The following is a 26,628-nucleotide window of genomic DNA, read 5'->3' on the forward strand; positions in this document are numbered from 1 at the left end:
TTTTCAAGTTAAAGTAATTTTTTTATTTCAAACAACCGGATGAGGATGCTTCAACAGAGCTATTATTGTTACTCATAACCATTATTGCTTTTTGCTGTTATTACTACTGATATCACAACCAGCTACGTAGTCATTAGTGGCATATTATGATTGTTATGTCAAATGAAACCAGTGACACTCAACACATTGGCACACAACCATCAAAATAATAACAAAAACATATAAAAAACAATTCAAGTGTCCAAATCGCTAACCACTAGGGGTATCCCCGGAAATAAAGAGCCAAAAAATATATAATACTCTTATTATCGTCATTAATACACCATCATCTCCAAAACAATAAATGGGAAAAAAAAGGAAGTAAGTTGAAATTCAGTTCATGTTAGGGGGCAGTGAAAACCAAGAAGAAAGAAGCGCTTGTAGTTTTCATTGGAGCGGTGATGGCAAATAGTGGGTGAAGAAGAAGAGTTCATCTTGGAAGAAGCAGGATTTTCAAAACTAAGGCGGACAATTTGAAAGAGAAAAAGCAGTTGTGGGTTGAAGGGAGTAAAGGACCGGTGTGTGTGTGCGCGTCTAGATTGCGCAGTTTAAGCTAATTTTTCCAGTCAGTTTTTAGTATCATCAAACACAAAATAAATTCCACACTGTCTCTTCCTCTTCTTGTCTAACTTATTTTGTTTGTACTGTAACTTTAAGGCAATAGAGGTTTCAAAACCTTGTCTCTTCCCTATATTGCTCTGTCGTTCTCCTTTTAAGAAGGACTATACTGGTTAGGAAGAGAATTGATCAGCTTGTTACAAGAAACATAGATATACATTCTATTATATATTAGGATGTATTTCTATGTCTCTGTTTGTTACCCATCCACCCAACATCGCCCCTCCCCACCTCTATTGCTGAAGGCACTATTAAACGAATGTCTCACTTGTCCTCTTGCTCCCTCCCCCTACACCCCTTCCAGCTTTCTGTCTGTTGTCTGTTCCCCATGTCCGCCTGTCTCTTTTTTTCCTGTTATGTCTTTCCCCTGGTTCTTTGGCCCCATTTAAAATGTTTTATAAGAGTGCGCAGCGTTTCTTGGGCTTGGTCTCTGGCGGCTCCAGCGCAGCTAGGATGGCCTCGTCAAACACGTTCTTCAGACCTCGCTGAGAGAGAGAGAGAGAGAGGTCAATTTACTAATTGATCCACTGTCCTAATTTCAAAATGTCCACAGTTGCAATTTGAAATGCTGTCGACAGTAGCCATCATCCGCTAGTAGTTCCTAGTGAGTAAATATGACATCTATCAAAACAAAGGAGGACAGAGGTCGATAGAGTGAGAGGAAGTTACTTTTCAGAAACCATTCAAGTCACTTACACCCACCATTTCCTGTTTACCTGAATGAGGGCCAGAGACTTAGTAGATAGAGATTGTATCTCTCGCCCACATGTACACACGTACACACACACGCACCCACACACACCTGGGTGAGGGCGGAGCACTCCACGTATTTGACTGCCCGGAGGTCCCGGGCCAGCTTGTCTCCACTCTCAGGGGCCAGGGGCCGCTGCTTGTTCTTAGCCAGCTTCTCCACCGTGTTGCTGTCGTCCCTCAGGTCCATCTGGGTGCCCACCAGCAGGAAGGGTGTACGCGGACAGTGGTGGGAGATCTCTGGGACCCACTGTGGGAGAGGAGGGGGGCATATTAGGATCCCACCCGGGTTCTGATCCTGCTGTATATTATGTCCATTGAGTATGGGAGTGTTTCATGTTATATATACTTTTATAAACTGGATTGTTTGAGCCCTGAATGCTGATTGGCTGAAAGCCGTGGTATTACAGACAGTCTACCACGGGTGTGACAAAATATATACTCTTCTAATTACATTGGTAACCAGTTTATTACAGCAATAGGGCACCTCTGGGTTTGTGATATATGGCCAATATACCACGGCTAAGGGCTGTGTCCAGGCACTCTGCGTTGCGTCGTGCATAAGAACAGCCCTTAGCCGTGGTATATTGGCCATATACCACACCCCCTCAGGCCTTATTGCTTAATTATGCAGGTGTGAGTAATGGCGAGAGAGAAAAAGAGAGGGGAGAGAAAGAATACTAACCCCAACACACACGGAAGAGGAACACAATGCTATGTTTACAGAGAAACACAGGTGTAAAGACATGGGCTAGAAAAAAGTCACAGGTGTGTGTGTTTGTATCTGGGGGTGTTGGGAAAGGCCGAAAACGAATGTCCGTTCTAACCAATGGACAATAAAGTTATATTCCACACACACACACACACACCTTCTCACGGACGTTCTCAAAGGAGGAGGGCGATATGACAGAGAAACACACAAGGAAGACATCTGTCTGGGGGTAACTGAGCGGTCGCAGTCGGTCATAGTCCTCCTGACCTGGGGAGGGTGACAGAGTGAGACAGCAACATTTTTAGGATTTTACATCAAGGATCCCTTTCATATGCAAGAAAAAGCCTAAATAAGCAACTACACAATGGGCTCTACATTATCTAGCTAATATTTGAGCTCAGTGGACTAACACATCAGTAGACTAACCCACAAACACAAAAACTAGTTTAGACACCATGGTACATGCTATCACTACATAGGCTAGTGCACAAGGTGAGTTACCCATGCAATGTTAAACGATTAGATGCCTGGCGAGAAACACGATCCATAATGCCCACGTAAGCACCATGTGAAAATAATACAGGCAGACCATGGTGAGTGAGAAGAAGGTATTACAAGTCGAGGCTCAAGACACTGTAGTTAGGAAGCGCTCATGTAGCAGAGAGCGGCCATTTTGTTTTACCTGCTGTATCGAACAGCCCCAGAGTGTAGGGCTCCCCTCCGATCATCACTGTCACCGCATAGTTATCAAACACCTGAGGAAGAGAGAGAGAAAAATGATAAATCATTAGGGATTTCAACGTAACATGTTGAGTTTTGATCGATTGATTTTATTTGCCAGTTAAAAAAACACACACTACAGGTCAAAAGTTTTAGAACACCTACTCATTCAAGGGTTTTTCTTTAATTTTTACATTGTAGAATAATAGTGAAGACATCAAAACTATGAAATAACACATATGGAATCATGTAGTAACCAAAAGAGTTAAACAAATCAAAATATATTATACATTTGAGATTCTTCAAATAGCCACCCTTTGCCTTGATGACAGCTTTGCACACTCTTTGTTTTCTCTCAACCAGCATCATGAGGTAGTCACCTGGAATGCATTTCAATTAACAGATGTGCCTTCTTAAAAGTTAATTTGTGGAATGTCTTTCCTTCTTAATGCGTTTGAGCCAATCAGTTGTGTTGTGACAAGGTAGTGGGGGTATACAGAAGATAGCCCTATTTGGTAAAAGACCAAGTCCATATTATGGCAAGAACAGCTCAAATAAGCAAAGAGAAATGATAGTCCATCATTACATTAAGACATGAAAGTCAGTCAATACGGAAAATTTCAAGAACTTTGAAAGTTTCTTCTAGTGCAGTCGCAAAAACCATCAAGTTTTTTTTGGGGGCTCTCACGAGGACCACCACAGGAATGGAAGACCCAGAGTTACCTCTGCTGCAGAGGATAAGTTCATTAGAGTTAACAGCCTAAGAAATTGCAGCCCAAATAAATGCTTCCCAGAGTTCAAGTAACAGACACATCTCAACATCAAAATATAAAATAGGGTGCAGGCCAGGCAGCAGGCTGTTAGCCAACCTGCCAGCTTAGTGGAGTCTGCCAATAGCATAGTCAGTGTAGTCAGCTCAGCCATACCCATTGAGACTGTGTCTGTGCCTCGACCTAGGTTGGGCAAAACTAAACATGGTGGTGTTCACCCTAGCAATCTTATTAGGATAAAGACCTCCTCCATTCCTGCCATTATTGAAAGAGATCGTGATACCTCACATCTCAAAATAGGGTTACTTAATGTTAGATCCCTCACTTCAAAGGCAGTCATAGTCAATGAACTAATCACTGATCATAATCTTGATGTGATTGGCCTGACTGAAACATGGCTTAAGCCTGATGAATTTGCTGTGTTAAATGAGGCCTCACCTCCTGGTTACACTAGTGACCATATTCCCCGTGCATCCCGCAAAGGCGGAGGTGTTGCTAACATTTACGATAGCAAATTTCAATTTACAAAAAAAAAAATGACGTTTTCATCTTTCGAGCTTCTAGTCATGAAATCTATGCAGCCTACTCAATCACTTTTTATAGCTACTGTTTACAGGCCTCCTGGGCCATATACAGCGTTCCTCTCTGAGTTTCCTGAATTCCTATCAGACCTTGTAGTCATAGCAGATCATATTCTAATTTTTGGTGATTTTAATATTCACATGGAGAAGTCCACAGACCCACTCCAAAAGTCTTTCGGAGCCATTATCGACTCAGTGGGTTTTGTCCAACATGTCTCTGGACCTACTCACTGCCACAGTCATACTCTGGACCTAGTTTTGTCCCATGGAATAAATGTTGTAGATCTTAATGTTTTTCCACAAAATCCTGGACTATCGGACCACCATTTTATTACGTTTGCAATCGCAACAAATAATCTGCTCAGACCCCAACCAAGGAGCATCAAAAGTCGTGCTATAAATTCTCAGACAACACAAAAATTCATTGATGCCCTTCCAGACTCCTTCTGCCTACCCAAGGACGTCAGAGGACAAAAATCAGTTAACCACTTAACTGAGGAACTCAATTTAACCTTGCGCAATACCCTAGATGCAGTTGCACCCCTAAAAACGAAAAACATTTGTCATAAGAAACTAGCTCCCTGGTATACAGAAAATACCCGAGCTTTGAAGCAAGCTTCCAGGAAATTGGAACGGAAATGGCGCCACACCAAACTGGAAGTCTTCCGACTAGCTTGGAAAGACAGTACCGTGCAGTACCGAAGAGCCCTCACTGCTGCTCGATCATCCTACTTTTCCAAATTAATCGAGGAAAATAAGAACAATCCAAAATTTCTTTTTGATACTGTTGCAAAGCTAACTAAAAAGCAGCATTCCCCAAGAGAGGATGGTTTTCACTTCAGCAGTGATAAATTCATGAACTTCTTTGAGGAAAAGATCATGACCATTAGAAAGCAAATTACGGACTCCTCTTTGAATCTGCGTATTCCTCCAGGGCTTAGCTGTCCTGGATCTGCAGCAGCTCTGCGAGGGCCTGGGATCGGGAGAGACACTTAAGTGTTTTAGTACTATATCTCTTGACACAATGATGAAAATAATCATGGCCTCTAAACCTTCAAGCTGCATACTGGATCCTATTCCTACTAAACTGCTGAAGGAGCTGCTTCCTGTGCTTGGCCCTCCTATGTTGAACATAATAAACAGCTCTCTATCCACCGGATGTGTACCAAACTCACTAAAAGTGGCAGTGATAAAGCCTCTCTTGAAAAAAGCCAAACCTTGACCCGGAAAATATAAAAAACTATCGGCCTATATCGAATCTTCCATTCCTCTCAAAAATTTTAGAAAAAGCTGTTGCGCAGCAACTCACTGCCTTTCTGAAGACAAACAATGTATACGAAATGCTTCAGTCTGGTTTTAGACCCCATCATAGCACTGAGACTGCACTTGTGAAGGTGGTAAATGACCTTTTAATGGCGTCAGACCGAGGCTCTGCATCTGTCCTCGTGCTACTAGACCTTAGTGCTGCCTTTGACACCATCGATCACCACATTCTTTTGGAGAGACTGGAAACCCAAATTGGTCTACACGGACAAGTTCTGGCCTGGTTTAGATCCTACCTGTCGGAAAGATATCAGTTTGTCTCTGTGAATGGTCTGTCCTCCGACAAATCAACTGTACATTTCGGGTGTTCCTCAAGGTTCCGTTTTAGGACCACTATTGTTTTCACTATATATTTTACCTCTTGGGGATGTTATTCGAAAACATAATGTTAACTTTCACTGCTATGCGGATGACACACAGCTGTACATTTCAATGAAGCATGGTGAAGCCCCAAAATTGCCCTCGCTAGAAGCCTGTGTTTCAGACATAAGGAAGTGGATGGCTGAAAACTTTTTACTTTTAAACTCGGACAAAACAGAGATGCTTGTTCTAGGTCCCAAGAAACAAAGAGATCTTCTGTTAAATCTGACAATTCATCTTGATGGTTGTAAAGTCGTCTCAAATAAAACTGTGAAGGACCTAGGCGTTACTCTTGACCCTGATCTCTCTTTTGACTGAACATATCAAGACTGTTTCAAGGACAGCTTTTTTCCATCTACGTAACATTGCAAAAATCAGAAATTTTCTGTCCAAAAATGATGCAGAAAAAATTAATCCATGCATTTGTTACTTCTAGATTAGACTACTGCAATGCTCTATTTTCCGGCTACCCGGATAAAGCACTAAATAAACTTCAGTTAGTGCTAAATACGGCTGCTAGAATCCTGACTAGAACCAAGAAATTTGATCATATTACTCCAGTGCTAGCTTCCCTACACTGGCTTCCTGTTAAGGCAAGGGCTGATTTCAAGGTTTTACTGTTAACCTATAAAGCGTTACATGGGCTTGCTCCTACCTATCTTTCCGAGTTGGTCCTGCCGTACATACCAATACGTACGCTACGGTCACAAGACGCAGAGCCTCCTAATTGTCCCTAGAATTTCTAAGCAAACAGCGGGAGGCAGGGCTTTCTCCTATAGATCTCCATTTTTATGGAACAGTCTGCCTACCCATGTGAGAGACGCAGACTCGGTCTCAACCTTTAAGTCTTTACTGAAGACTTATCTCTTCAGTAGGTCATATGATTGAGTGTAGTCTGGCCCAGGAGTGTGAAGGTGAACGGAAAGGCTGGAGCAACGAACAGCCCTTGCTGTCTCTGCCGGGCCGGTTCCCCTCTCCACTGGGGTTCTCTGCCTCTAACCCTGTTGCAGGGGCTGAGTCACTGGCTTGCTGGTGCTCTTTCATGCCGTCCCTGGGGGTGCGTCACTTGAGTGGGTTGAGTTACTGACGTGATCTTCCTGTCTGGGTTGGCGCCCCCCTTGGTTTGTGCTGTGGTGGAGACCTCTGTGGGCTATACTCGGCCTTGTCTCAGGATTGTAAGTTGGTGGTTGGGGATATCCCTCTAGTGGTGCGGGGGCTGTGCTTTGGCGGAGTGGGTGGGGTTATATCCTTCCTGTTTGGCCCTGTCCGGGGTTTCTTCGGATGGGGCCACAGTGTCTCCGGACCGCTCCTGTCTCAGCCTCCAGTATTTATGCTGCAGTAGTTTATGTGTCGGGGGCTGGGGTTAGTTGGTTATACCTGGAGTACTTCTCCTGTCTTATCCAGTGTCCTGTGAATTTAAGTATGCACTCTCTAATTCTCTCGTTCTCTCTTTCTCTCTGAGAACCTGAGCCCTAGGACCATACGTCAGGACTACCGGGCATGATGACACCTTGCTGTCCCCAGTCCGCCTGGCCTTGCTGCTATTCCAGTTTCAACTGTTCTGCCTGCGGCTACGAAACCCCTACCTGTCCCCAGACCTGCTGTTTTCAACTCTAAATGATCGGCTATGAAAAGCCAACTGAGATTTATTCCTGATTATTATTTGACCATGCTTGTCACTTATGAACATTTTTGAACATCTTGGCATGGTTCTGTTATAATCTCCACCCGGCACAGCCAGAAGAGGACTGGCCACCCCTCATAGCCTGGTTCCTCTCTAGGTTTCTTCCTAGGTTTTGCCTTTCTAGGGAGTTTTTCCTAGCCACCGTGCTTCTACACCTGCATTACTAGCTGTTTGGGGTTTTAGGCTGGGTTTCTGTACAGCACTTCGAGATATTAGCTGATGTAAGAAGGGCTATATAAAATAAAATTGATTGATTGATTGATCAACTGTTCAGAGGGGACTGTGTGAATCAGGCCTTCATGGAAGAAGAGACTTGCTTGGGCCAAGAAACAAGAGCAATGGACATTAGACCGGTGGGAAATGTGTCCTTCGGTCTAGAGTCCACATTGGAGATTTTTGGTTCCTACCACCGTGTCTTTGTGAGACGCGGTGTGGGTGAACGGATGATCTCCGCATGTGTATTTCCCACTGTAAAGGATGGAGGAGGAGGTGTTATGGTGTGGGGGTGCTTTGCTGGTGACACTGTCTGTGATTTATTTAGAATTCAAGGCACACTTAACCAGCATGGCTACCACAGCATTCAGCAGCGATACGCCATCCCATCTGGTTTGGGCTTAGTGGGCCTATCATTTGTTTTTCAACAGGACAATGACCCAACACACCTCCAGGCTGTGTAAGGCTATTTTACCAAGAAGGAGAGTGATGGAGTACTGCATCAGATGACCTGGCCTCCACAATCCCCCAACCTCAACCCAATTGAGATGGTTTGGGATGAGTTGGACCGCAGAGTGAAGGAAAAGCAGCCAACAAGTGCTCAGCAATTGTGTGAATTCCTTCAAGACTGTTGGAAAAGCATTCCAGGTGAAGCTGGTTGAGAGAATGCCAAGAGTGTGCAAAGCTGTCATCAAGGCAAAGTGTGGTTATTTGAAGAATCTTGATTTGTTTAACACTTTTTTGGTTACTACATGATTCCATGTGTGTTATTTCATAGTTTTGATATCTTCACTATTATTCTACAATGTAGAAAATAGTAAAAATAAAGAAAACCCTTGAATGAGTAGGTGTTCTAAAACTTTTGACCGGTAGTGTATATACGCAGTATACATTTTAAAAACATGACAGGGATATCACAAAAAAGTCTGCCTTATTTCCATTGTAGTCCAGGAATAAAAAAGTATGTGATGGAGATTGAAAAGTCTCGCTAGTTGTTGGTTCCGGATGATGGAAAGGGAGTTGAGGCAGTGGGCTGGAAAGGCAGTATAGCTTGAGTGAAGGGGGCATTGTTGGTACATCCAGGGAGAAACAAATGCAGTCTGACAAACAGGCCCTAAGCTCTTTGTCGGGGCACCCCACTGGTTTCGCTGACCTTCAGTTCCTCCACAGAAGCCGCTTCTCCGCAGGTACTGGTACTCCATTGCCGAAAATGTGGCACCCACCTGGGTAATGCCATGGCTGCTGAAAAAGCGCTCAAAAGCCACCACACAGACAGTAGTTAGGAACCAGTCCTTTAGCCTTCTCTGCCATCCCTGGACATCGCATGCAGTTGTTGTTGTCTTTCCAAGCAGATGAAAAAAAACAACAGTGCTGCATTATTTACATCCAAATAGCCAGCTAACTAGGTAGCTCACTAGCTATCAAGCCAAACAAGTAGGCATTTCATCTCAGATCTGCAACTCTGTGAGTCAAGACAACCAGATGTAGGTGAACAAAACCCAGAGCAATCAAAACCCCCCAAATATTAGTTTTTTTATGCAACAAAACATATATTTTTTAAATATCAAAACATGTACAATATTTACAGAGGTCTCTGCCTAGGCTATTTCACAGTGCCATGGCAACCACAGAACTGTCTGATTGACATTGGGGCAGTGCTTAAAGGCCAAAAGCCAAAAGTTGCTCAATACTTTATTTTTGATGTTCCTATCCGGTGTCAGTATGACTGTGTTAAGTGTCCTCTTTCACTATTAGATATCAGATGAGTGTGTGGCAGGTTTTGCCTCATTCCAAACCTCTGGAAAGTCTTGTACTATACAGCAGAACAGGGTTACCCAACTGGCGGTCCACGGGTGATTTTATTTGCCCCCCCCCCAAGTTTTCTGAGCAAAAACATGAATAATTATCTATTTGTTTTTTACTTGTTGGACATAAAATACAAAAAAAAAAAAACAGCACATCAGCTCCAAGTGATTTTAATCTGGGAAATCTGTTCCAAAGTATTCCCACACATAATAGACAGATATATTATATATACACAAATGTAAGCAAGGTTTGAAATTATTATGTTTTATTCAAATATTATATCTGACCGGGCTTCTTGCGGTCAATTTGCAGTCTACTAATTATTTGTAATTATGTTCTGGCCTCCTGACCAGCCGCTCAATAAAAAAATAATTTGGGCCGTAGCTGAATATTAGTTGGTGATCCTTGCAGTAGAATGTCTTGTACTATACAATAGAGAGTATTTTACCATTTCTTTCCAGTGCCAAGTAACACAACTGAGATGGTAGCCTATGATTAAAAAAGTAAGCCATTTCATCTAACATATCCAGGAAATGCATGATTGATATTTTGATGTGCAATTTGTCAAAATAGGATCCAGAATTAAGAGATGTTTTTTTGGCTCTTCAGATCATTTCCCAACATCTTTGTGCATATACAGTGAGGGAAAAAAGTATTTGATCCCCTGCTAATTTTCTAAGTTTGCCCACTGACAAAGAAATGATCAGTCTATAATTTTAATGGTAGGTTTATTTGAACAGTGAGAGACAGAATAACAACAACAAAAATCCAGAAAAACACATGTCAAACATTTTATAAATTGATTAGCATTTTAATGAGGGAAATAAGTATTTGACCCCTCTGCAAAACATGACTTAGTACTTGGTGGCAAAACCCTTGTTGGCAATCACAGAGGTCAGACATTTCTTGTAGTTGGCCACCAGGTTTGCACACATCTCAGGAGGGATTTTGTCCCACTCCTCTTTGCAGACCTTCTCCAAGTCATTAAGGTTTTGAGGCTGACGTTTGGCAACTCGAACCTTCAGCTCCCTCCACAGATTTTCTATGGGATTAAGGTCTGGAGACTGGCTAGGCCACTCCAGGACCTTAATGTGCTTCTTCTTGAGCCATTCCTTTGTTGCCTTGGCCGTGTGTTTTGGGCCATTGTCATGCTGGAATACCCATCCATGACCCATTTTCAATGCCCTGGCTGAGGGAAGGAGGTTCTCACACAAGATTTGACGGTACATGGCCCTGTCCATCGTCCCTTTGATGCGGTGAAGTTGTCCTGTCCCCTTAGCAGAAAAACACCCCCAAAGCATAATGTTTCCACCTCCATGTTTGACGGTGGGGATGGTGTTCTTGGGGTCATAGGCAGCATTCCTCCTCCTCCAAACACGGCGAGTTGAGGTGATGCCAAAGAGCTCCATTTTGGTCTCATCTGACCACCACACTTTCCTTTCACCCAGTTCTCCTCTGAATCATTCAGATGTTCATTGGCAAACTTCAGAAGGGCATGTATTTGTGCTTTCTTGAGCAGGGGAAACTTCCGGGTGCTGCAGGATTTCAGTCCTTCACGGCGTAGTGTGTTACCAATTGTTTTCTTGGTGACTATGGTCCCAGCTGCCTTGAGATCATTGACAAGATCCTCCCGTGTAGTTCTGGGCTGATTCCTCACCGTTCTCATGATCATTGCAACTCCACGAGGTGAGATCTTGCATGGAGCCCCAGGCCGAGGGAGATTGACAGTTATTTTATGTTTCTTCCATTTGCTAATAATCGCACCAACTGTTGTCACCTTCTCAGCAAGCTGCTTGGCGATGGTCTTGTGTAGGTCTACAATCTTGTCCCTGACATCCTTGGAGAGCTCTTTGGTCTTGGCCATGGTGGAGAGTTTGGAATCTGATTGATTGATTGCTTCTATGGACAGGTGTCTTTTATACAGGTAACAAGCTGAGATTAGGAGCACTCCCTTTAATAGTGTGCTCCTAATCTCAGCTCGTTACCTGTATAAAAGACACCTGGGAGCCAGAAATCTTTCTGATTGAGAGGGGGTCAAATACTTATTTCCCTCATTAAAATGCAAATCAATTTATAACATTGTTGACATGCGTTTTTCTGGATTTTTTTGTTGTTATTCTATCTCTCACTGTTCAAATAAACCTACCATTAAAATTATACTGATAATTTATTTGTCAGTGGGCAAACGTACAAAATCAGCAGGGGATCAAATACTTTTTTCCCCTCACTGTATAAGCTATATTATTCACCACCTGAGGAAGTGGAAACTCAAAACACTTAGCTAGATTGCTAACTCTAAATATGATATTGCTGCTAGATAGCCATGTAGGCTAATTGATTAATCTAACAGTAAATCTAGGCTAATGTCCTACAAAAACTTTCCAGCGCTAGGCCTAGACTACTTGATGTAGTCCTATTCACTGCAAATGGAACGCTCCGCAGGCGAATCAACTAACTATAGCCTGCTCCGATTGTAAAGTGGTGCCATGAACTCAATATTAAAAGGTGAGAAATATATGACATACTCACAAAGCTGTGACTCTCCTATGTACACTGAACAAAAACATAAAACACAACATGCAACAATTTCAAAGATTTTACTGAGTTACAGTTCATGCAGTTCAGAAAATCAGTCAGTATCTGGTGTGACCACCATCATGCAGCGCCACATCTCCTTTGCAGAGTTGATCAGGATGTTGATTGTGGCCTGTGGAATATTGTCCCACTCCTTAATGGCTGTGCGAAGTTGCTGGATATGGGTGGGAACTGGAACACGCTGTCGTACACGTCGATCCAGAGCCTCCCAAACATGCTCAATGGGTGACATGTCTGGTGAGTATGCAGGCCATGGAAGAACTGGGACATTTTCAGCTTCCAGGAATTGTGTACAGATCCTTGTGACATGGGAGTGTGCATTATCATGCTGATGGAGGCAGATGAACGGCACGACAATGGGCCTCAGGATCTCGTCACGGTATCTCTGTGCATTCAAATTGCCATCGATAAAATGCAATTGTGTTCGTTGTCCATAGCTTATGCCTGCCCATACCATAACCCCACCATGAGGCACTCTGTTCACAATGTTGACATCAGCAAACCGCTCGCCCACACGACACCATATATGCTGTCTGCCATCTGCCCGGTACAGTTGAGACTGGGATTCATCCATGAAGAGCACAGTTCTCCAGCTTGCCAGTGGCCAACGAAGGTGAGCATTTGCCCACTGAAGTCGGTTACGACGCCGAACTGCAGTCAGGTCAAGACGCTGGTGAGGACGATGAGCACACAGATGAGCTTCCCTGAGACGGTTTCTGACAGTTTGTGCAGAAATTCTTCGGTTGTGCAAACCCAAAGTTTCATCAGCTGTCCGGGTGGCTGGTCTCAGACGATCCCGCAGGTGAAGAAGCCAGATGTGGAGGTCCTAGACTGGCATGGTGACACATGGTCTGCGGTTGTGAGGCCGGTTGGACAGACTGCCAAATTCTCTCAAATGACGTTGAGGTGGCTTATGGTACAGAAATGAACATTCAATTCTCTGGCAATAGCTCTGGTGGACATTCCTGCAGTCAGCATGCCAATTGCACACTCCTTCAAAACTTGAGACATCTGTGGAATTGTGTTGTGTTGTATAAATTATTAACTTTTTTTGTGAACAATTTCTTTATTGAATCAATAGCAAGGAAATAAGGATCACAATACAACCAACATTTTCAAAACTGGATGGATTCTTTTAGATTATTTATTTCCACAGAGTGCGAGTTCACAGTAGTCCTACATAATTACATTTATTAGGATCCCCATTAGCCGACTCCAATGGCGACAGCTAGTATTACTTGGGTCCGACACATAATGAAAAATACATTACAGACAAAATACTTTACATACATTTAAAAACATTAACATGTATATTGTGTGTGTGCATCTATCAGTTACACATACATGTCAGTACATACACACAATAAGTAGGTCACATGGGGGAGAGGCGTTGTACCGTGAGGTGTTGCTTTATTAGTTTTTTTTAAACCAGGTTTTCTGTTCACTTACAATAATGTACGTTTCCTTGAAATTTGTTCTGGACCTGGGGACTGTGAAAAGACCCCTGGTGGCATGTCTGGTGGGTAAGTGTGTGTGTCAGCGCGGTGTATAAGTTGACTACGCAAACTATTAGGAATTTCCAACACATTCATGTTTCTTATAAAAACAAGAAGTGACGCAGTCAGTCTCTCCTCAACTCTTAACCAAGAGAGACTGGCATGCATGCTATTAATATTAGCCCTCTGATTACAATGCAGAGCAAGACATGCCACTCTGTTCTGGTCCAGCTGCAGCTTAACTAGGTATGTATTTGTAGCACTTGACTATATGACTGGACAATAATCAAGATACGATAAAACTAGAGCCTGCAGGACTTGCTTTGTAGAGTGTGGTGAAAAAAAGCAGAGCATCTCTTTAATACAGACAGACCTCTTCCTATCTTTGTAACCATTTAATCTATATGGTACAGGTATGGATACAGGAATATGGTCATGCTGTGGCTAGGTTCAGTTTCATAACCTAGGCCAATTTCCCATTATATACACAACACATGAAAACCCCTCACTTTGGTTCCCTTGACAGAACAGTCTATGACACTTAGAGTGTCAGGTGGTCAAAGGGAACCATGTTGTCAACTAAGTAAGCCCTGATTTATACCATATGTACGCATGGAAGAACTACAAGTAGCTACGCAAAATGGTACGCATTCTTGTGTTGCGTACGTAGGGTACCAATGGGCTCCCGAGTGGCGCAGCGGTCTAAGGCACTGCATCTCAGTGCTTGAGGCGTCACTACAGACCCCCTGGTTCGATTCCAGGCTGTATCACAACCGGCCGTGATTGGGAGTCCCATAGGGCGGCGCACAATTGGCCCAGCATCGTCCGGGTTTGGCCGGGGTAGGCAGTCATTGTAAATAAGAATTTGTTCTTAACTGACTTGCCTAGTTAAATAAATAAAATAAATTCAGAATGTTTCACTGCGTTCCTCTTAAGGTGCCTCCCTGTAGAGGCAATGAAGCCACCTACTGTTCAGTAAGAATGAGAAACTGTCTGACTCATTTATATGTGCTGATGAAACAACTATGCTTTGTCCCAAATGCAGCTGAATGGCATTGCCATTTCTCATGTTGTCTCCGTCACACAATACTGCGTAGACAGTGACTACCGTAGCGCAGGTTCATGGGCAGTATCATTTTCAAGCTTATTTTTAGGTCAGCAAACTTTGAAGGAAATTTGTAAAAAACACATTCTCTCTTTAGCCCAACCAGTGTTTCTCCCACCATTACTTAGGTGGGGTGCAAAAAGTGACTGAAAATGGTGTAGGCAGTTCTTGACATTGCTTTGGAAAATGTGGACTAGTGTGAAACACTAAATCACTGCTGGCATTCTATATAAAAAGAATGGCTGTCTTATGGCTGTCACCTGGGAATGAGCAACAGTGTTAACTACTATTACTTTAGTGTGGCGCATGAGGGACATTCCTTTAATTTGGGTGGGAGATTCCTGACATTCCTGCCTTGTGTAGTCACTAAACCACCAATTTACCTTTTTCCCTGGCTGTCCACTCCCTGTTTCATCTCAGGCCTCATCCTAGTACACTTGAATTTGAGCCTCACTGGGCAACAAGGAGAGGACCATTGAGATGCACCCACAAGTACATTTACATTTTAGTCATTTAGCAGACGCTCTTATCCAGAGCAACTTACAGTTAGTGAGTGCATACAATGTATATATATATATCTTTATTTTTTTATACTGTCCCACCTGAACAAATATGCATAAATACATTTTTCAATACAGAGACCTGTTCTGAACGGACCCGAGGACGACAGGTTCTGTATAGACGTGGTTGGATCAATGAGGGAAGCAGCAGAAAAGTCAATTTCTAAGCTATTTTATTAACCAGAGCTGATACAGCATGAGGGAGAGCAGGCGGAGGAGGGGCCTTGCGGTGTGTATACAGTGAGCAAGTGAAACGGGAGCAAGGTAGAGGCAGCAACCAACCGAGCCGACTGGCGCTAGTAGACTAACTTCTAGCTTGTCATAGCTAGGTTATTTATCATCCTATATGATTACGTAGTACCTCTCTTGACTGCATCAAACCGAGAGAAGGTGGTTGGTCCTCTGTAGCTCAATTGGTAGAGCATGGGGCTTGTAACGCCAGGGTAGTGGGTTCGATCCCCGGGACCACCCATACGTAAAAATGAATGCACACATGACTGTAAGTCGCTTTGGATAAAAGCGTCTGCTAAATGGCTTATTATTATTATTATTATTATTAGTTGGCTAAAATAGCTAGCTAAGAGCTAGCCTGCGAGCTAGTCTAATTGAGTCGGCATGCGTTTTCTTCCTGTCCTACAGTTAGTTACAAATAACACCTCCATTCAAATGATTAAATAGCTGCCTACCTGTTAGCTCTTGTTCGTTATAGCATATACTTCTCATTTAAACTAATTCCATCTTCCATTGATTAGATAATCTCCTAACTTGCTTTGCCACACACGGAGGCTCTATGACAGGGGTGTCAAACTCATTTTAGCTCAGCGGCCACATGGAGGAAAATCTATTCCCAAGTGGGCCGGACTGGAAAAATCATGGTATATATATATAACTTAAAAACAACAACTTCAGATTGTTTTCTTTGTTTTAATACGATCAACATACAACATAAAGCTGGAGCCTGAGGACAGTGTGTCCAAAATAGTACAAGCACAACATCACTATTAATCATAAAACACGTCAAGTTTATTTGAACATTCTAAAGAAAAAGAACACACAAACACACAATGCCTCAGTGATTAACAGAACTGTTTCACAGATCACAGAACTATATCAGGGTGTCATTTCTCAGGCAGAAATGTAGATAAAAATAATGAAATCCTGTTCCCCAAACAAGTGCAAGAACCACAGAGTCAAGAATAGGTTAAATATACAAATAAAATAAATTAAAAACAATAGCACATCAACATAAAAACATATAAACATAAATCTGAAAGCGTTGCTCAAACTCCCGTAACAGTCCCGTTATTTTATATTTGAACCGCTTCATGTCTGCCACATGTTGGGTCGCGCACACATTTTTCAGACAGGGGAAGTGAGCTGCATCACCACCGGCAAGTTGCGTCTCCCACAATGACAGCTTCAACTTGAAAGAACGTATGCTGTCATAATACTGCGTGACAACTTTGTTGCGCCCTTGCAGCTGTTTGTTCAAGTTATTCAGGTGCTCTGTAACATCCACCATAAATGCAAGGTCCTGCATCCATTCTGCGGAATGAAATTCTAACACTGGTTTGCCCTTTTCTTCCATGAACTGTTCAATTTCTTCTCGTAAATCAAAGAAACGCCTCAGCACAGCACCTCGGCTTAACCATTTTACCTCAGTGTGGTATGGCAGGCCATAGATGTGGTCTTTCTCTCTGAGAAGGCTGTCAAACTGACGGTGATTCAGGCTTCTGGATCGGATGAAATTAACAGTTTGGATGACCACCTTCATGACGTTATCCATCTTTAATGACTTGCAACACAAAGCCTCCTGGTGCAAAATACAGTGAAAAGTCAAAAAATCACGTCCTCCATTTGCAGATTGCACTTTCTCTCTGAACTTTGTCACAACGCCTGCTTTTTTCCCGATCATTGAGGGCGCACCATCTGTAGCCAGGCTGACAGCGCGGGACCAGTCCACTCCGACCCTGTCCAGCGCGCCGACGAGTGCGGTAAAAATATCAGCTGCTGTCGTTGTATCTGTCATCGGCACCAACTCCACGAACTCCTCGGTGACGGTCAATGTGTCATCAACTCCGCGGATGAAAATGGCCAGTTGTGCAACATCTGTAATGTCCGTGCTTTCATCAATTGCAACCGAAAACGCAATAAATGACTACTTTTTGCTTCAACTGGCTGTCCAAATCCACTGAAAGATCGGAAATCCTGTCTGCAACTGTGTTTCTTGTCAGGCTGATATTTGCAAAAGCCTGCCGCTTTTCAGGGCACACAATCTCCGCTGCCTTCATCATGCATGTTTTTACAAATTCACCCTCACTAAATGGTTTTGAAGCCACTGCGATTTCATTAGCAATGAGGTAGCTAGCTTTCACTGCAGCGTCACTAATGTCTCGGCTGTGAGTAAACACAGACTGCTGTTTCTTCAGATCCCCCAACAGTTCATTCACCTTCTCTCATCTCCGCTGTCCTTGAAAGTTGTCATATTTGTCGGCATGAAGACTCACATAGTGGCGACGAAGGTTATATTCTTTCAGCACTGCAACATGCTCTGAACACACCAAACATACAGCTTTCCCATTCAATTCCGTGAATAAATAGGATGACCATTTTTCTTGGAACACTCTGCACTCTGCGTCCACTTTTCTCTTTTTTGACAGAGACATATTGGGGCAATGAGGGTGCCAAAGCACATAATGTTAAAAGTAGAAGCCGTAATAAATATCGCGGGCAAAACAAAGTAGCTCATTGGCTGCACGTGCTTGACCTACTTGCTCTGCCCCGGTATAAACAGTTTGCTTGCTTAACACAATTGCTATTGCGCCATCCAGTGGACGCAATTGGAACAGCAGTTTATTTTATTGAAAAATTGCAGCGCATTTTTATACTTTACAAAAAAAAATGTTTTGTTTTTTCCGAAATCATCTCGCGGGCCGGATTAAACCCGTTTGCGGGCCTGATCCGGCCCGCGGGCCGGACGTTTGACACCCCTGCTCTATGACTTGGCGCTTTGATGACTTGTGATTGGCCGACAAAAACAACAAGCCACACGCGCCACTCTGCATAGGCTATTCTCCTTGAGCAGTGGAGAACATACTATTAACTTTTTATCCACAACTCTGTCGATCGCTGTTGTAATCGACTGTGAAGCCAACATTTTCCCAAACTGGAGATTTAAACGATGATGGAGTATCCACCAATTATGGTTTATCGATCCCACCACTCCCCATCAACAGAATTCCCGGCTGCGCCTCACAGAAGGATATCTTGAAATTAAGATTAGAATTTTGATTTCAACGTGCGCATAACTGTAGTTGTTTTAACAGAATACCCTACAATGTTTTCTCAGCTCAGATTTACTCTCAAGGCAACTTCATACAACGCAGCGTAGGCATTGCCTATAGTGTTTTCATTTTTTGACATTTTTTTATGTATTCATTCGGGTACACAGTGCGTACCGAACAGAGGTCCCGGTTCAGTACGAATACGTGTACCCTTACAGCCCTACCCACAAGTCATGCTTGCTAGAGTTGGGGTGCATCTCAATGGTCTAAAATGTCTTCCTCTCCTTGTCACCTCTCCTTTAACTGCACTGAAAATGACTGAATACTAGTGCTGCACTGTATACCGAAACTTCTGTACTTTTTCGATACTAGAACATGAAAAACGGTTTGGTACTTGGTTTGTTACTTTCGGTACTTCTATCAAATGTGTCACACGTCGTCTACTGATTGAGAGAGGATCAAGTCTGTCTATCAGTGAAGCTGATGTCACCTTATAGCGCGAGCGTACTGTGCCTGCTCCACTTACTCATTGCTAGCTCTAGCCTGTCCTGAGGAATCACTGCACTCACTGGGAGTTATGGCTGTATCATGTTAGCTCCACACTCTTGCTGCACAGAAGTTAACACACTAATAATGCAACACGGCATATAGAAATGTTGCAACTGTTAATTACTGTTCGCAAAACAGTCCCATTAAAGGCTAGAACAATTTACAACGCAAGAAGATACCGGTAGCTTCCAGCTTTGTAGGCCAACTTTCCTTGCTAGTTTACAGCTGAAGCTAACATCAATTCACTACCCTAGTACTTTGTTTGTGATAATATGCAAACCATAACGCTAAATATGCTTATTTCAAAGCTGATTGTCACCAAAAACCATACAGTCACTGCCAAAAAAACGTTATTCATTGGGCAAGTTCATTTTGCGTGTCCCGGGTGAGTGGAGATTTCTCCTTAGGATCAATGGAATGGTCGAAATGAGCAAACCTCGCCGGCCCGGGGCACCGGGCAATGTAAAAAAACAATTTACCCATTCACTTAGTCTTCCTCGCCTAGGTCACGTCTCTCTCACTGTGTGTGTGAATGATGTCATTAGGTCTTAGAGACAGCGCACACTTTTATAAAATAAGAGATTGCTTATTTTATGCCAATGTTGTTGATCAGTACAATAAAATAAGTCCCAAATGGAAAGGAAACAGATTGTTTTTCATCTGTGCACTTTGGCTAATATACTGTCTTTTTTTGCTGTGGTATCATTTTGGTATTGAGTATCGTGATGGTATCGATTATCGTGATACTAAACCTGGTATCGAAGTCAAACTTCTGGTATCGTGACAACACTATTGAATTACTGAATACTGTCTGAATATGAAAGAACTGGAGAGGTGAAAGCAATTTCCCAGGAGGTAGGCTATATATCATAGGCCTATTTCTTTACACATCAGTGCTGAAAGACGAAAGCGAGGAGACGAGGAAGACACTTTCGACTATTAAGATGCAACTATGGACTTCAGTCTGCCAAACACCCTTGGTCAACTTATCCGTTATCTGATCCAGAGAGAGAACAGTCTCGGTCTCTATTGGGTTGAGAAACCATGGGAGGCCGTGCTTCTTAGGGCAGTTCAAGTTTAGACATAAAAACAGTGAGGCGTTGGGGCATGCAGTGGAAAGGCGCGGCAGGCAGCACACATTGAAGAGCAACCAAGCAAAGTCAAAAACACATCTCTGATCACCATGACAATAATGTGTTTGGACAGAGCTAGGCCTAATACCATGGAGAATGGTGGGTAAAAACAAAACCTGCCTCTACAACAGCGACTGTCCACACTATACCAATATTCAGATGTTTCAACTCCCAAATGCAGTAGTACAAGGACTGTATTCACCAATAAATTAGGTTATAAGAATGCACTACATGCATCTAATATAAGCCTACACTAGGCCAATTGCAGGTAATCTCAGCCTATTTCTGTACATGTAAGAGTATTTAAATACCTACCAAATCAACCAGTAGTTGTCAACACTGTGCATTGTTTGAGGATTTTGAGTCATCTGCTTAGAATTAAAAATCGTAAATTGCCACGTGATTCTTATGAGAAGAGTGCACTGTACTGAGTACAGAAGGACAGACAAACATCATGGAGACAATTGGGTCTGTTTTACAGGCCAACAACATGAACACACCCAGTTGGGCCTGACTGGAAAGAGGACTGAGTCGACAGACTCTCTCTGCCAGGCTCTGGTACAGCACTGTGCTGATAACTGATTACCCAAGTTGGTGAGCTATAGGATTAGGCTACCTCAGGGATGGACAACTGGCGGCCCCCTTTTTGAAGGCCCTCGGATAAATCCCCCCATCCCACCCCCAAAATAATGTTGTGGGTTTTTTGGGAACTCAGTCAACTTAATATTGTGAGTTAGAATAGTAGAATACACAAGGTGCAATTTCTACAGTTTCTCTCTTGTTATGTCAGTCACTGATAGCTGATATGGGCTAACTGACAACCAATTCCATACGAGTTTGGCTCTTCCTCAAAGGGGTGCTCTTTTCAGCAAGAAAACAAATACCTTCTCTTATCAAAACCCATTCTATATTTGAGATTCTGCACAGATCAATGATTGGCAACTCCAGCCATAAAGAATTACAGACAGTGTGTGGAGGCTTTTGTTCCTGTTCAGCACTAAACACACCGGATTCATTCAATAGTGGTTTAAAATGGATTAGTTGAATCAGAAATGTGTTAGAAATGGTCTGGAACAAACGGCACAAACTGCAGTGGCTCCTGTTGCATACCCCTTATCCTAGACACTTGACAAACCCTGACACTTGGCCATGCCCCCACTCAAAGACCTTTCTTGACAACACTCCAATCAGTACCACTCACCGTGGGGACGTATTCCGAGGGGAACTTATTGGTTGTGTAGGAGATCAACAGGCAGGTCTTTCCCACTGCACCGTCACCCACCACCACACACTTTATGGTCTGCATCTGGATGGATGGAAGGAGGGAGACATAAACAGGGTTGAATATACTTATGCGAGTGAAACTTCAGACCAATCGGGGAAGACAAAAAAAATCAGCAAATGAACTGTCTTTTTGGTAGCTGTAGTCATAATTTAGAGAATAGGTGTATCATCTTTGGTTTATCACACTAAGGATGAGAGCGAGAAGATAATACACATCATGAGAGGGTGGGCATGAGAGAGAGCAGACACCACCATTGTATGACCCATTGGCCACAGACCCAACAGTGCGTTTGTGAATAACAAGTGGTAAGAATTCCACGCATCTTGATAGCTCAAGTGCACACAATAGGCTGTCAGACAGTCCAAACAGGGGAGGCTGTGTAATAAACCGTTTACAGCACAAGGCCCTGTGACCAGTATGTTGCTGAGCAGTACACATACCTGTTCATTTGGTAAATTAAAGGACAATTGCAAAGGGTTTACACAAAGATGAAGAGGTGAAGCGAGAGGCTCCACTCCCATCAAAATCTGTCCACGCGAGATACAGAGATAAACAGACCAAGTGGGGACTTGTATTCAGGTCTGTAGCTAGGTTTCCATCCAATTGACGACCAATTTTCATGCGAATATCCCAAAATCTGTATAAAAACAATATGCAAATGTTTCCACCTGAGATGAAAAATACCAGATAAATGGGTTTTCATCGCATTTTCAACTCTGATGGTTTTGTCACAACAAATGTTGCGTTATATAGCGAATGTGCCCACTCTGGTCTTGGCACGTGCGTTCTAGCCAACAGCTCGCAGATACAGTGCGGGTAGGCTACCTACACGATTAGATTATTATGGATTATTTCACCATGTCACCAGAATAAGACCCTCAATATTTATTGAAAAGGAGCATCAATCTCATCACCTTGCACTTTCACCACCCTGTGAAGTTCATCATAACTTATTTCATCTGTAGCCTAATAAACTGCATGCTTTCCTGAGTCGTAGTGGGAGGACCACACAACATATCATCGCATGACTCCAAGTTTACTTCAATATGATGGTTATTATTGTTGTGCATTAAAGGGTTTCCACCTTGTCTAGCGTTTGTTTTGTCGTCATTTGGAAAGTGTACCGACAAATTAGCTGTTTCCATCAGGCCTGTCGTGACATGTTTTATCCGACATGTACTTTACACGCATAAAAAGGTTGGATGGAAACCTGGTTTATGAGTGTGTCAGATTTGGGCAAACTAAAATGTTTTATTGCTAATTTGCTAAGTGTGGTTTATTTGATATAGGCCTAATAGAAGTTTCGTAATGCTGTTCCGAATGTACTGACATAAGTATACACGTGGAACCTCTGCAACTTTTTTTATATCGGAGTTGTGTCTGTTTACATGCGTATCCGCCCTGCTGTATCAGATGAGTAGTTTGTTTGCCCCCTAACTCAGGTATGTATATTGCATTGCCCAGAAACAAGCCATTGTTTACAGATACATGGCTCATTGTGGAAGTTTCCGTAACCTGGCGTCCTTGATCAACCAAATCTACACTATTCGGTTTCACCAAAATAACGTTTCAGTCAACAGAGCCATATCCAAAATCTGTAGGAACAATATTTACGATACGCCGGGTTGAATGGGTCCTTCGCCAACAAATACAAGTTTAAAACACGTTTTTATTCAGGGTCTCCCATTTTGCGCCTGTGAGCTGCCATTGTAGTTCATTCTAGATCACGCAGTTTCGCGAGAGTAAACTACCACGTAATTTACCACTTCTACAGGCGGAAAATGGGAGACCCTGGATAGAAATGTTTTAAATGCTTATTTGATAGCGAAATACACATTCAACCTAATGAATTGTAAGTATTGTTCCTAGAGAGATTGGATATGCCTCTGTTGACTGGAAATGTTATTTTGGTGAAACCAAATAGTTTCAATTTGGTTGATCAAGGACGCCAGGCTACAGAAGTTTCCGCAACAAGCCATCTGTCTGTAAACAATGGCTCGTTGCAGGACGAAGCAGGTATGTCCACACTCTTGTACCCTCTTTTCATTATTATAAACAGGGTTGTTCGAGCCCTGAATGCTGATTGGCTGAAAGCCGTGGTATATCAGAGCATATACCACAAGTATGACAAAACAATTATTTTTACAGCTCTAATTATGTTGGTAACCAGTTTATAATAGCAATAAGGCACCTCGGGGGTTTGCTTAAATATATCACCGTTTTTTAAATGCCATTTCTAATCAATGGTTCACCCCAGAGATTTGTGTACCTATGTAACGTTTGAAACCACGCGACCAGCATGTTGTTAAAATGTGTAGGCTTAAAATGAGTGGGTGTGTCAGTTCTGGAACCATAACCACGAAAATTACCACGGAAAGAGGGGTTTGGTCTGTCGGAGCCCTGTTGCGACAACGACTCCCATTGTTAAAGGCACTACATGGTAAATAATTTTTTCGCAGAAATCAAGCAAACATACTTTTTGCGCGTCGTGGAGCAGCGCAGAGCGGTTGTCAAGGAAGTGAGTTTGTATTTATACAGGACCTAAACGCGGAGCTATACCAAGCCCTCCGCATTGTTACAAAATTTGAGAGGCCAAGGCGATGCGGTACAGAGCTCAATTTGGCCTCTGCGTGCCTCCAGAGGACCCGCCATTGCGTCACACCATCCATACAGCTCCTCAGACTACATTTTCGGATCAAGCATAAATTGGCTCTTAGAGCAGAGATAAGACCAACTCGTCATTAGTGGTCCTCTGTAGTTCAGCTGGTAGAGCACGGCGCTTGTAACGCCAGGGTAGTGGGTTCGATCCCCGGGACCACCCATACACAAATGAAATGTATGCACGCATGACTGTGTCGCTTTGGATAAAAGCGTCTGCTAAATGGCATATTATTATATTACATAGAGTATCTCTTGTTTACATCAATGAGTGTCTTATAATTTTTAACGGTTCTTGGCTGGGCTAGGAGTAAGACATAAGTAATTAACAACAATACTAATTCTAAATGCTGTCCAATAAAAACAGACAAAACATTCTGGCTTGCAGAGATCCTGAGACCCGTTCCCAAAAAATATGGCATCGTTTCAGACTGTGAATAACGCTAACTATTAGAGGAGGATTGCAGGCAAGCAAACGCTGTGGGAAGTAGGCTAGGCAACCTCTAACTTTAAATAAGCAATTTTTTTCCTAAGAATTGTTATTCACTATACCATAACAGGCATGAATAATATGGGCACAATTATAGCTAGCTTACTAACCAGCTAACGTTAGATAGTTATTGTTAGCACTTTCAAACCTTGCTAATTGCTACATTGTTGCTTACTAGCTAGCAAGCGTCACTTCCGCATACAAAGTTCGAGGTAAGGTGAAGGTAGCAAGCTAACTAGCAAATAAAAAAAGCAAAACACTCATGGAAAGTTTTTAATAATACCAAATCTCAACTAGAGCTTGCCAAACCGACTAAACAGAGCGTTTTATATCTGGCTACCTATCATAGCTCGCTAGGCTAACGTTAGCTTGCTAGTTAGCTAGCTAAATCTCAGAAAAGGCCTGTAAAACCATTTCGCCTCAATCATTTTCAGTGCCATGTCATTTAAAAAAACATAACGAAGCAAACTAAACAAAAAAAAATGTTATTTTCCCAATTTGCTATGTAGACACTTTCAGCACGTAACGTTAACTAGTTAAAAACAAACAAAAGTTAGCTAACGTTCTTAGCAGCTGGTTAGCTAGCTGTCAACTGCTAATGCGGTTCTTTTAAAATTAATACATACACTAAGTTGTTCCAAATATAAAAGTTAATTTGTACTCTTTCTACATAACATACATTTCACGATTTATCTTATACAAATCAGACGTAGATTGCAAAAGTTTACCTACCTTATCAATCCACCACAGGCGTTGTCACATCTGGGATTCGCTCGCGAGAGCTCACTGTAAAGAAGGCGTTTCATACAACCCAGCCCCTAAGATTCTTGAGGTTCATCCATATGTGGCTCATCAAATGGCATTTAGTGAGTATATCTTCTACCTTTTTATCTACCCTCCCGCTTAGTTATATAAGAAAATCTAGAGAGCAAAAGAGAGACATCCTCCATAGAGACTACATACATTGTCCTTGGTAAGTGGTGAGACAACCTTGAATAGCTTTTATTAGGGCAGGCAGGTGATCTTCAGTGGAGAGGGGTTGACATTGGTAAAACGTTTTTCACTAAAAATAATTAATAAATCTGCAGTATTGCTTTACTGATCAGTGCACATTGAGAGTCCGTACATGTTCAGAGCAAGCCCGGAACTGCCTAGCGGTGAGTCATGCCACAGGAGATATGAGTTAGGTGAGGTGAGTACTACTGAATGCTATTCTAGCAGGAGTGAGTAACACATTATTTATTTTTTCTTCTAACAAGTGGGCTACTTTGTGAATTAGGGGAAGGATCGCTTGCCTGGCTACGCAGACTCCTTGCTCTGGCCAAACGCTAGACCACGCCCACAGAAGTAGTCTTGATCGGAGTACCTCCCAAAGAGATAGATAGAGGACTCATCTTTGTATCTGTGACATTAAAGCGTCTGTGACAGCATGGGCAGCAGCCGTTGAGTCTATCTCCATTTTAAAGTAGTCCATTTTCTTCTTAACGATTGGCCCATGATGACCCGATTGGACATGACTCCAACTGGGTCATCAGGAGGGATCAGCCAATGAAGCTAGAAGTCCCACTCAGTTGACTACATTAAAATGGTGGAATCCCTCAATGGCACTGCTCTTGCTAAAACTGCTTTTTGGCTAGTAGAGGCCTCTATCATTCTCTATGGTACTCCCCTACACTTCACCAGAGTGGAAGAGGTGAAGGGATAAATGGGCCCAAAATCTGTCTTCTGTTGATCTTGTCCAGCAGGTGGCTCTTTTATTTTTTCACTCACCAAGCAATGAGTTTTTGTATGTGGGTCAATTTGGTCAACAACATTTTTTATGTCATAAACCCCTCCTATTTCTACAATTTATCTTATTAAAGGTGCATTATGCAGAAATCGCTCCGCCATTTCCTGT

At 42.7% G+C, this 26,628-nt stretch overlaps 2 protein-coding genes across 2 annotated transcripts in view; one reads left to right on the plus strand and one right to left on the minus strand.

Moving 5' to 3' along the window:
- On the minus strand, nucleotides 1-25,548 carry LOC121586431 (cell division control protein 42 homolog). Its single transcript, XM_041903104.1, has 6 exons — nucleotides 25,464-25,548; nucleotides 21,500-21,604; nucleotides 2,802-2,874; nucleotides 2,277-2,386; nucleotides 1,460-1,657; nucleotides 1-1,142 (listed from the first exon to the last, which is right to left on the minus strand). The coding sequence occupies exons 2-6, from the start codon at nucleotides 21,602-21,604 to the stop codon at nucleotides 1,053-1,055; spliced, it is 576 nt and encodes a 191-aa protein (XP_041759038.1). The 5' UTR covers nucleotides 25,464-25,548; the 3' UTR covers nucleotides 1-1,052.
- LOC121586430 (gamma-enolase) overlaps nucleotides 25,499-26,628 on the plus strand; it is a 30,305-nt gene continuing 29,175 nt past the window's right edge. Inside the window, exon 1 of the mRNA XM_041903102.2 lies at nucleotides 25,499-25,597. Coding sequence (XP_041759036.1) covers nucleotides 25,588-25,597 — 10 coding nt within the window. The 5' untranslated portion in view covers nucleotides 25,499-25,587. The remainder of the gene's footprint in view (nucleotides 25,598-26,628) is intronic.

The sequence above is a fragment of the Coregonus clupeaformis genome, chromosome 17, assembly GCF_020615455.1.
Source record: "Coregonus clupeaformis isolate EN_2021a chromosome 17, ASM2061545v1, whole genome shotgun sequence".
In the NCBI taxonomy this organism is placed as follows: domain Eukaryota; kingdom Metazoa; phylum Chordata; class Actinopteri; order Salmoniformes; family Salmonidae; genus Coregonus; species Coregonus clupeaformis.

Excerpts from the sequence above, each read along its gene's own strand:
- LOC121586431 (XM_041903104.1), bottom strand. The coding sequence starts at position 21,604 with ATGCAGACCATAAAGTGTGTGGTGGTGGGTGACGGTGCAGTGGGAAAG. Across the intron at positions 2,387-2,801 it reads GGGGCTGTTCGATACAGCAG|GTCAGGAGGACTATGACCGA; the intron begins GTAAAACAAAAT and ends CACCCTCCCCAG. Across the intron at positions 1,658-2,276 it reads TTGAGAACGTCCGTGAGAAG|TGGGTCCCAGAGATCTCCCA; the intron begins GTGTGTGTGTGT and ends CCTCTCCCACAG.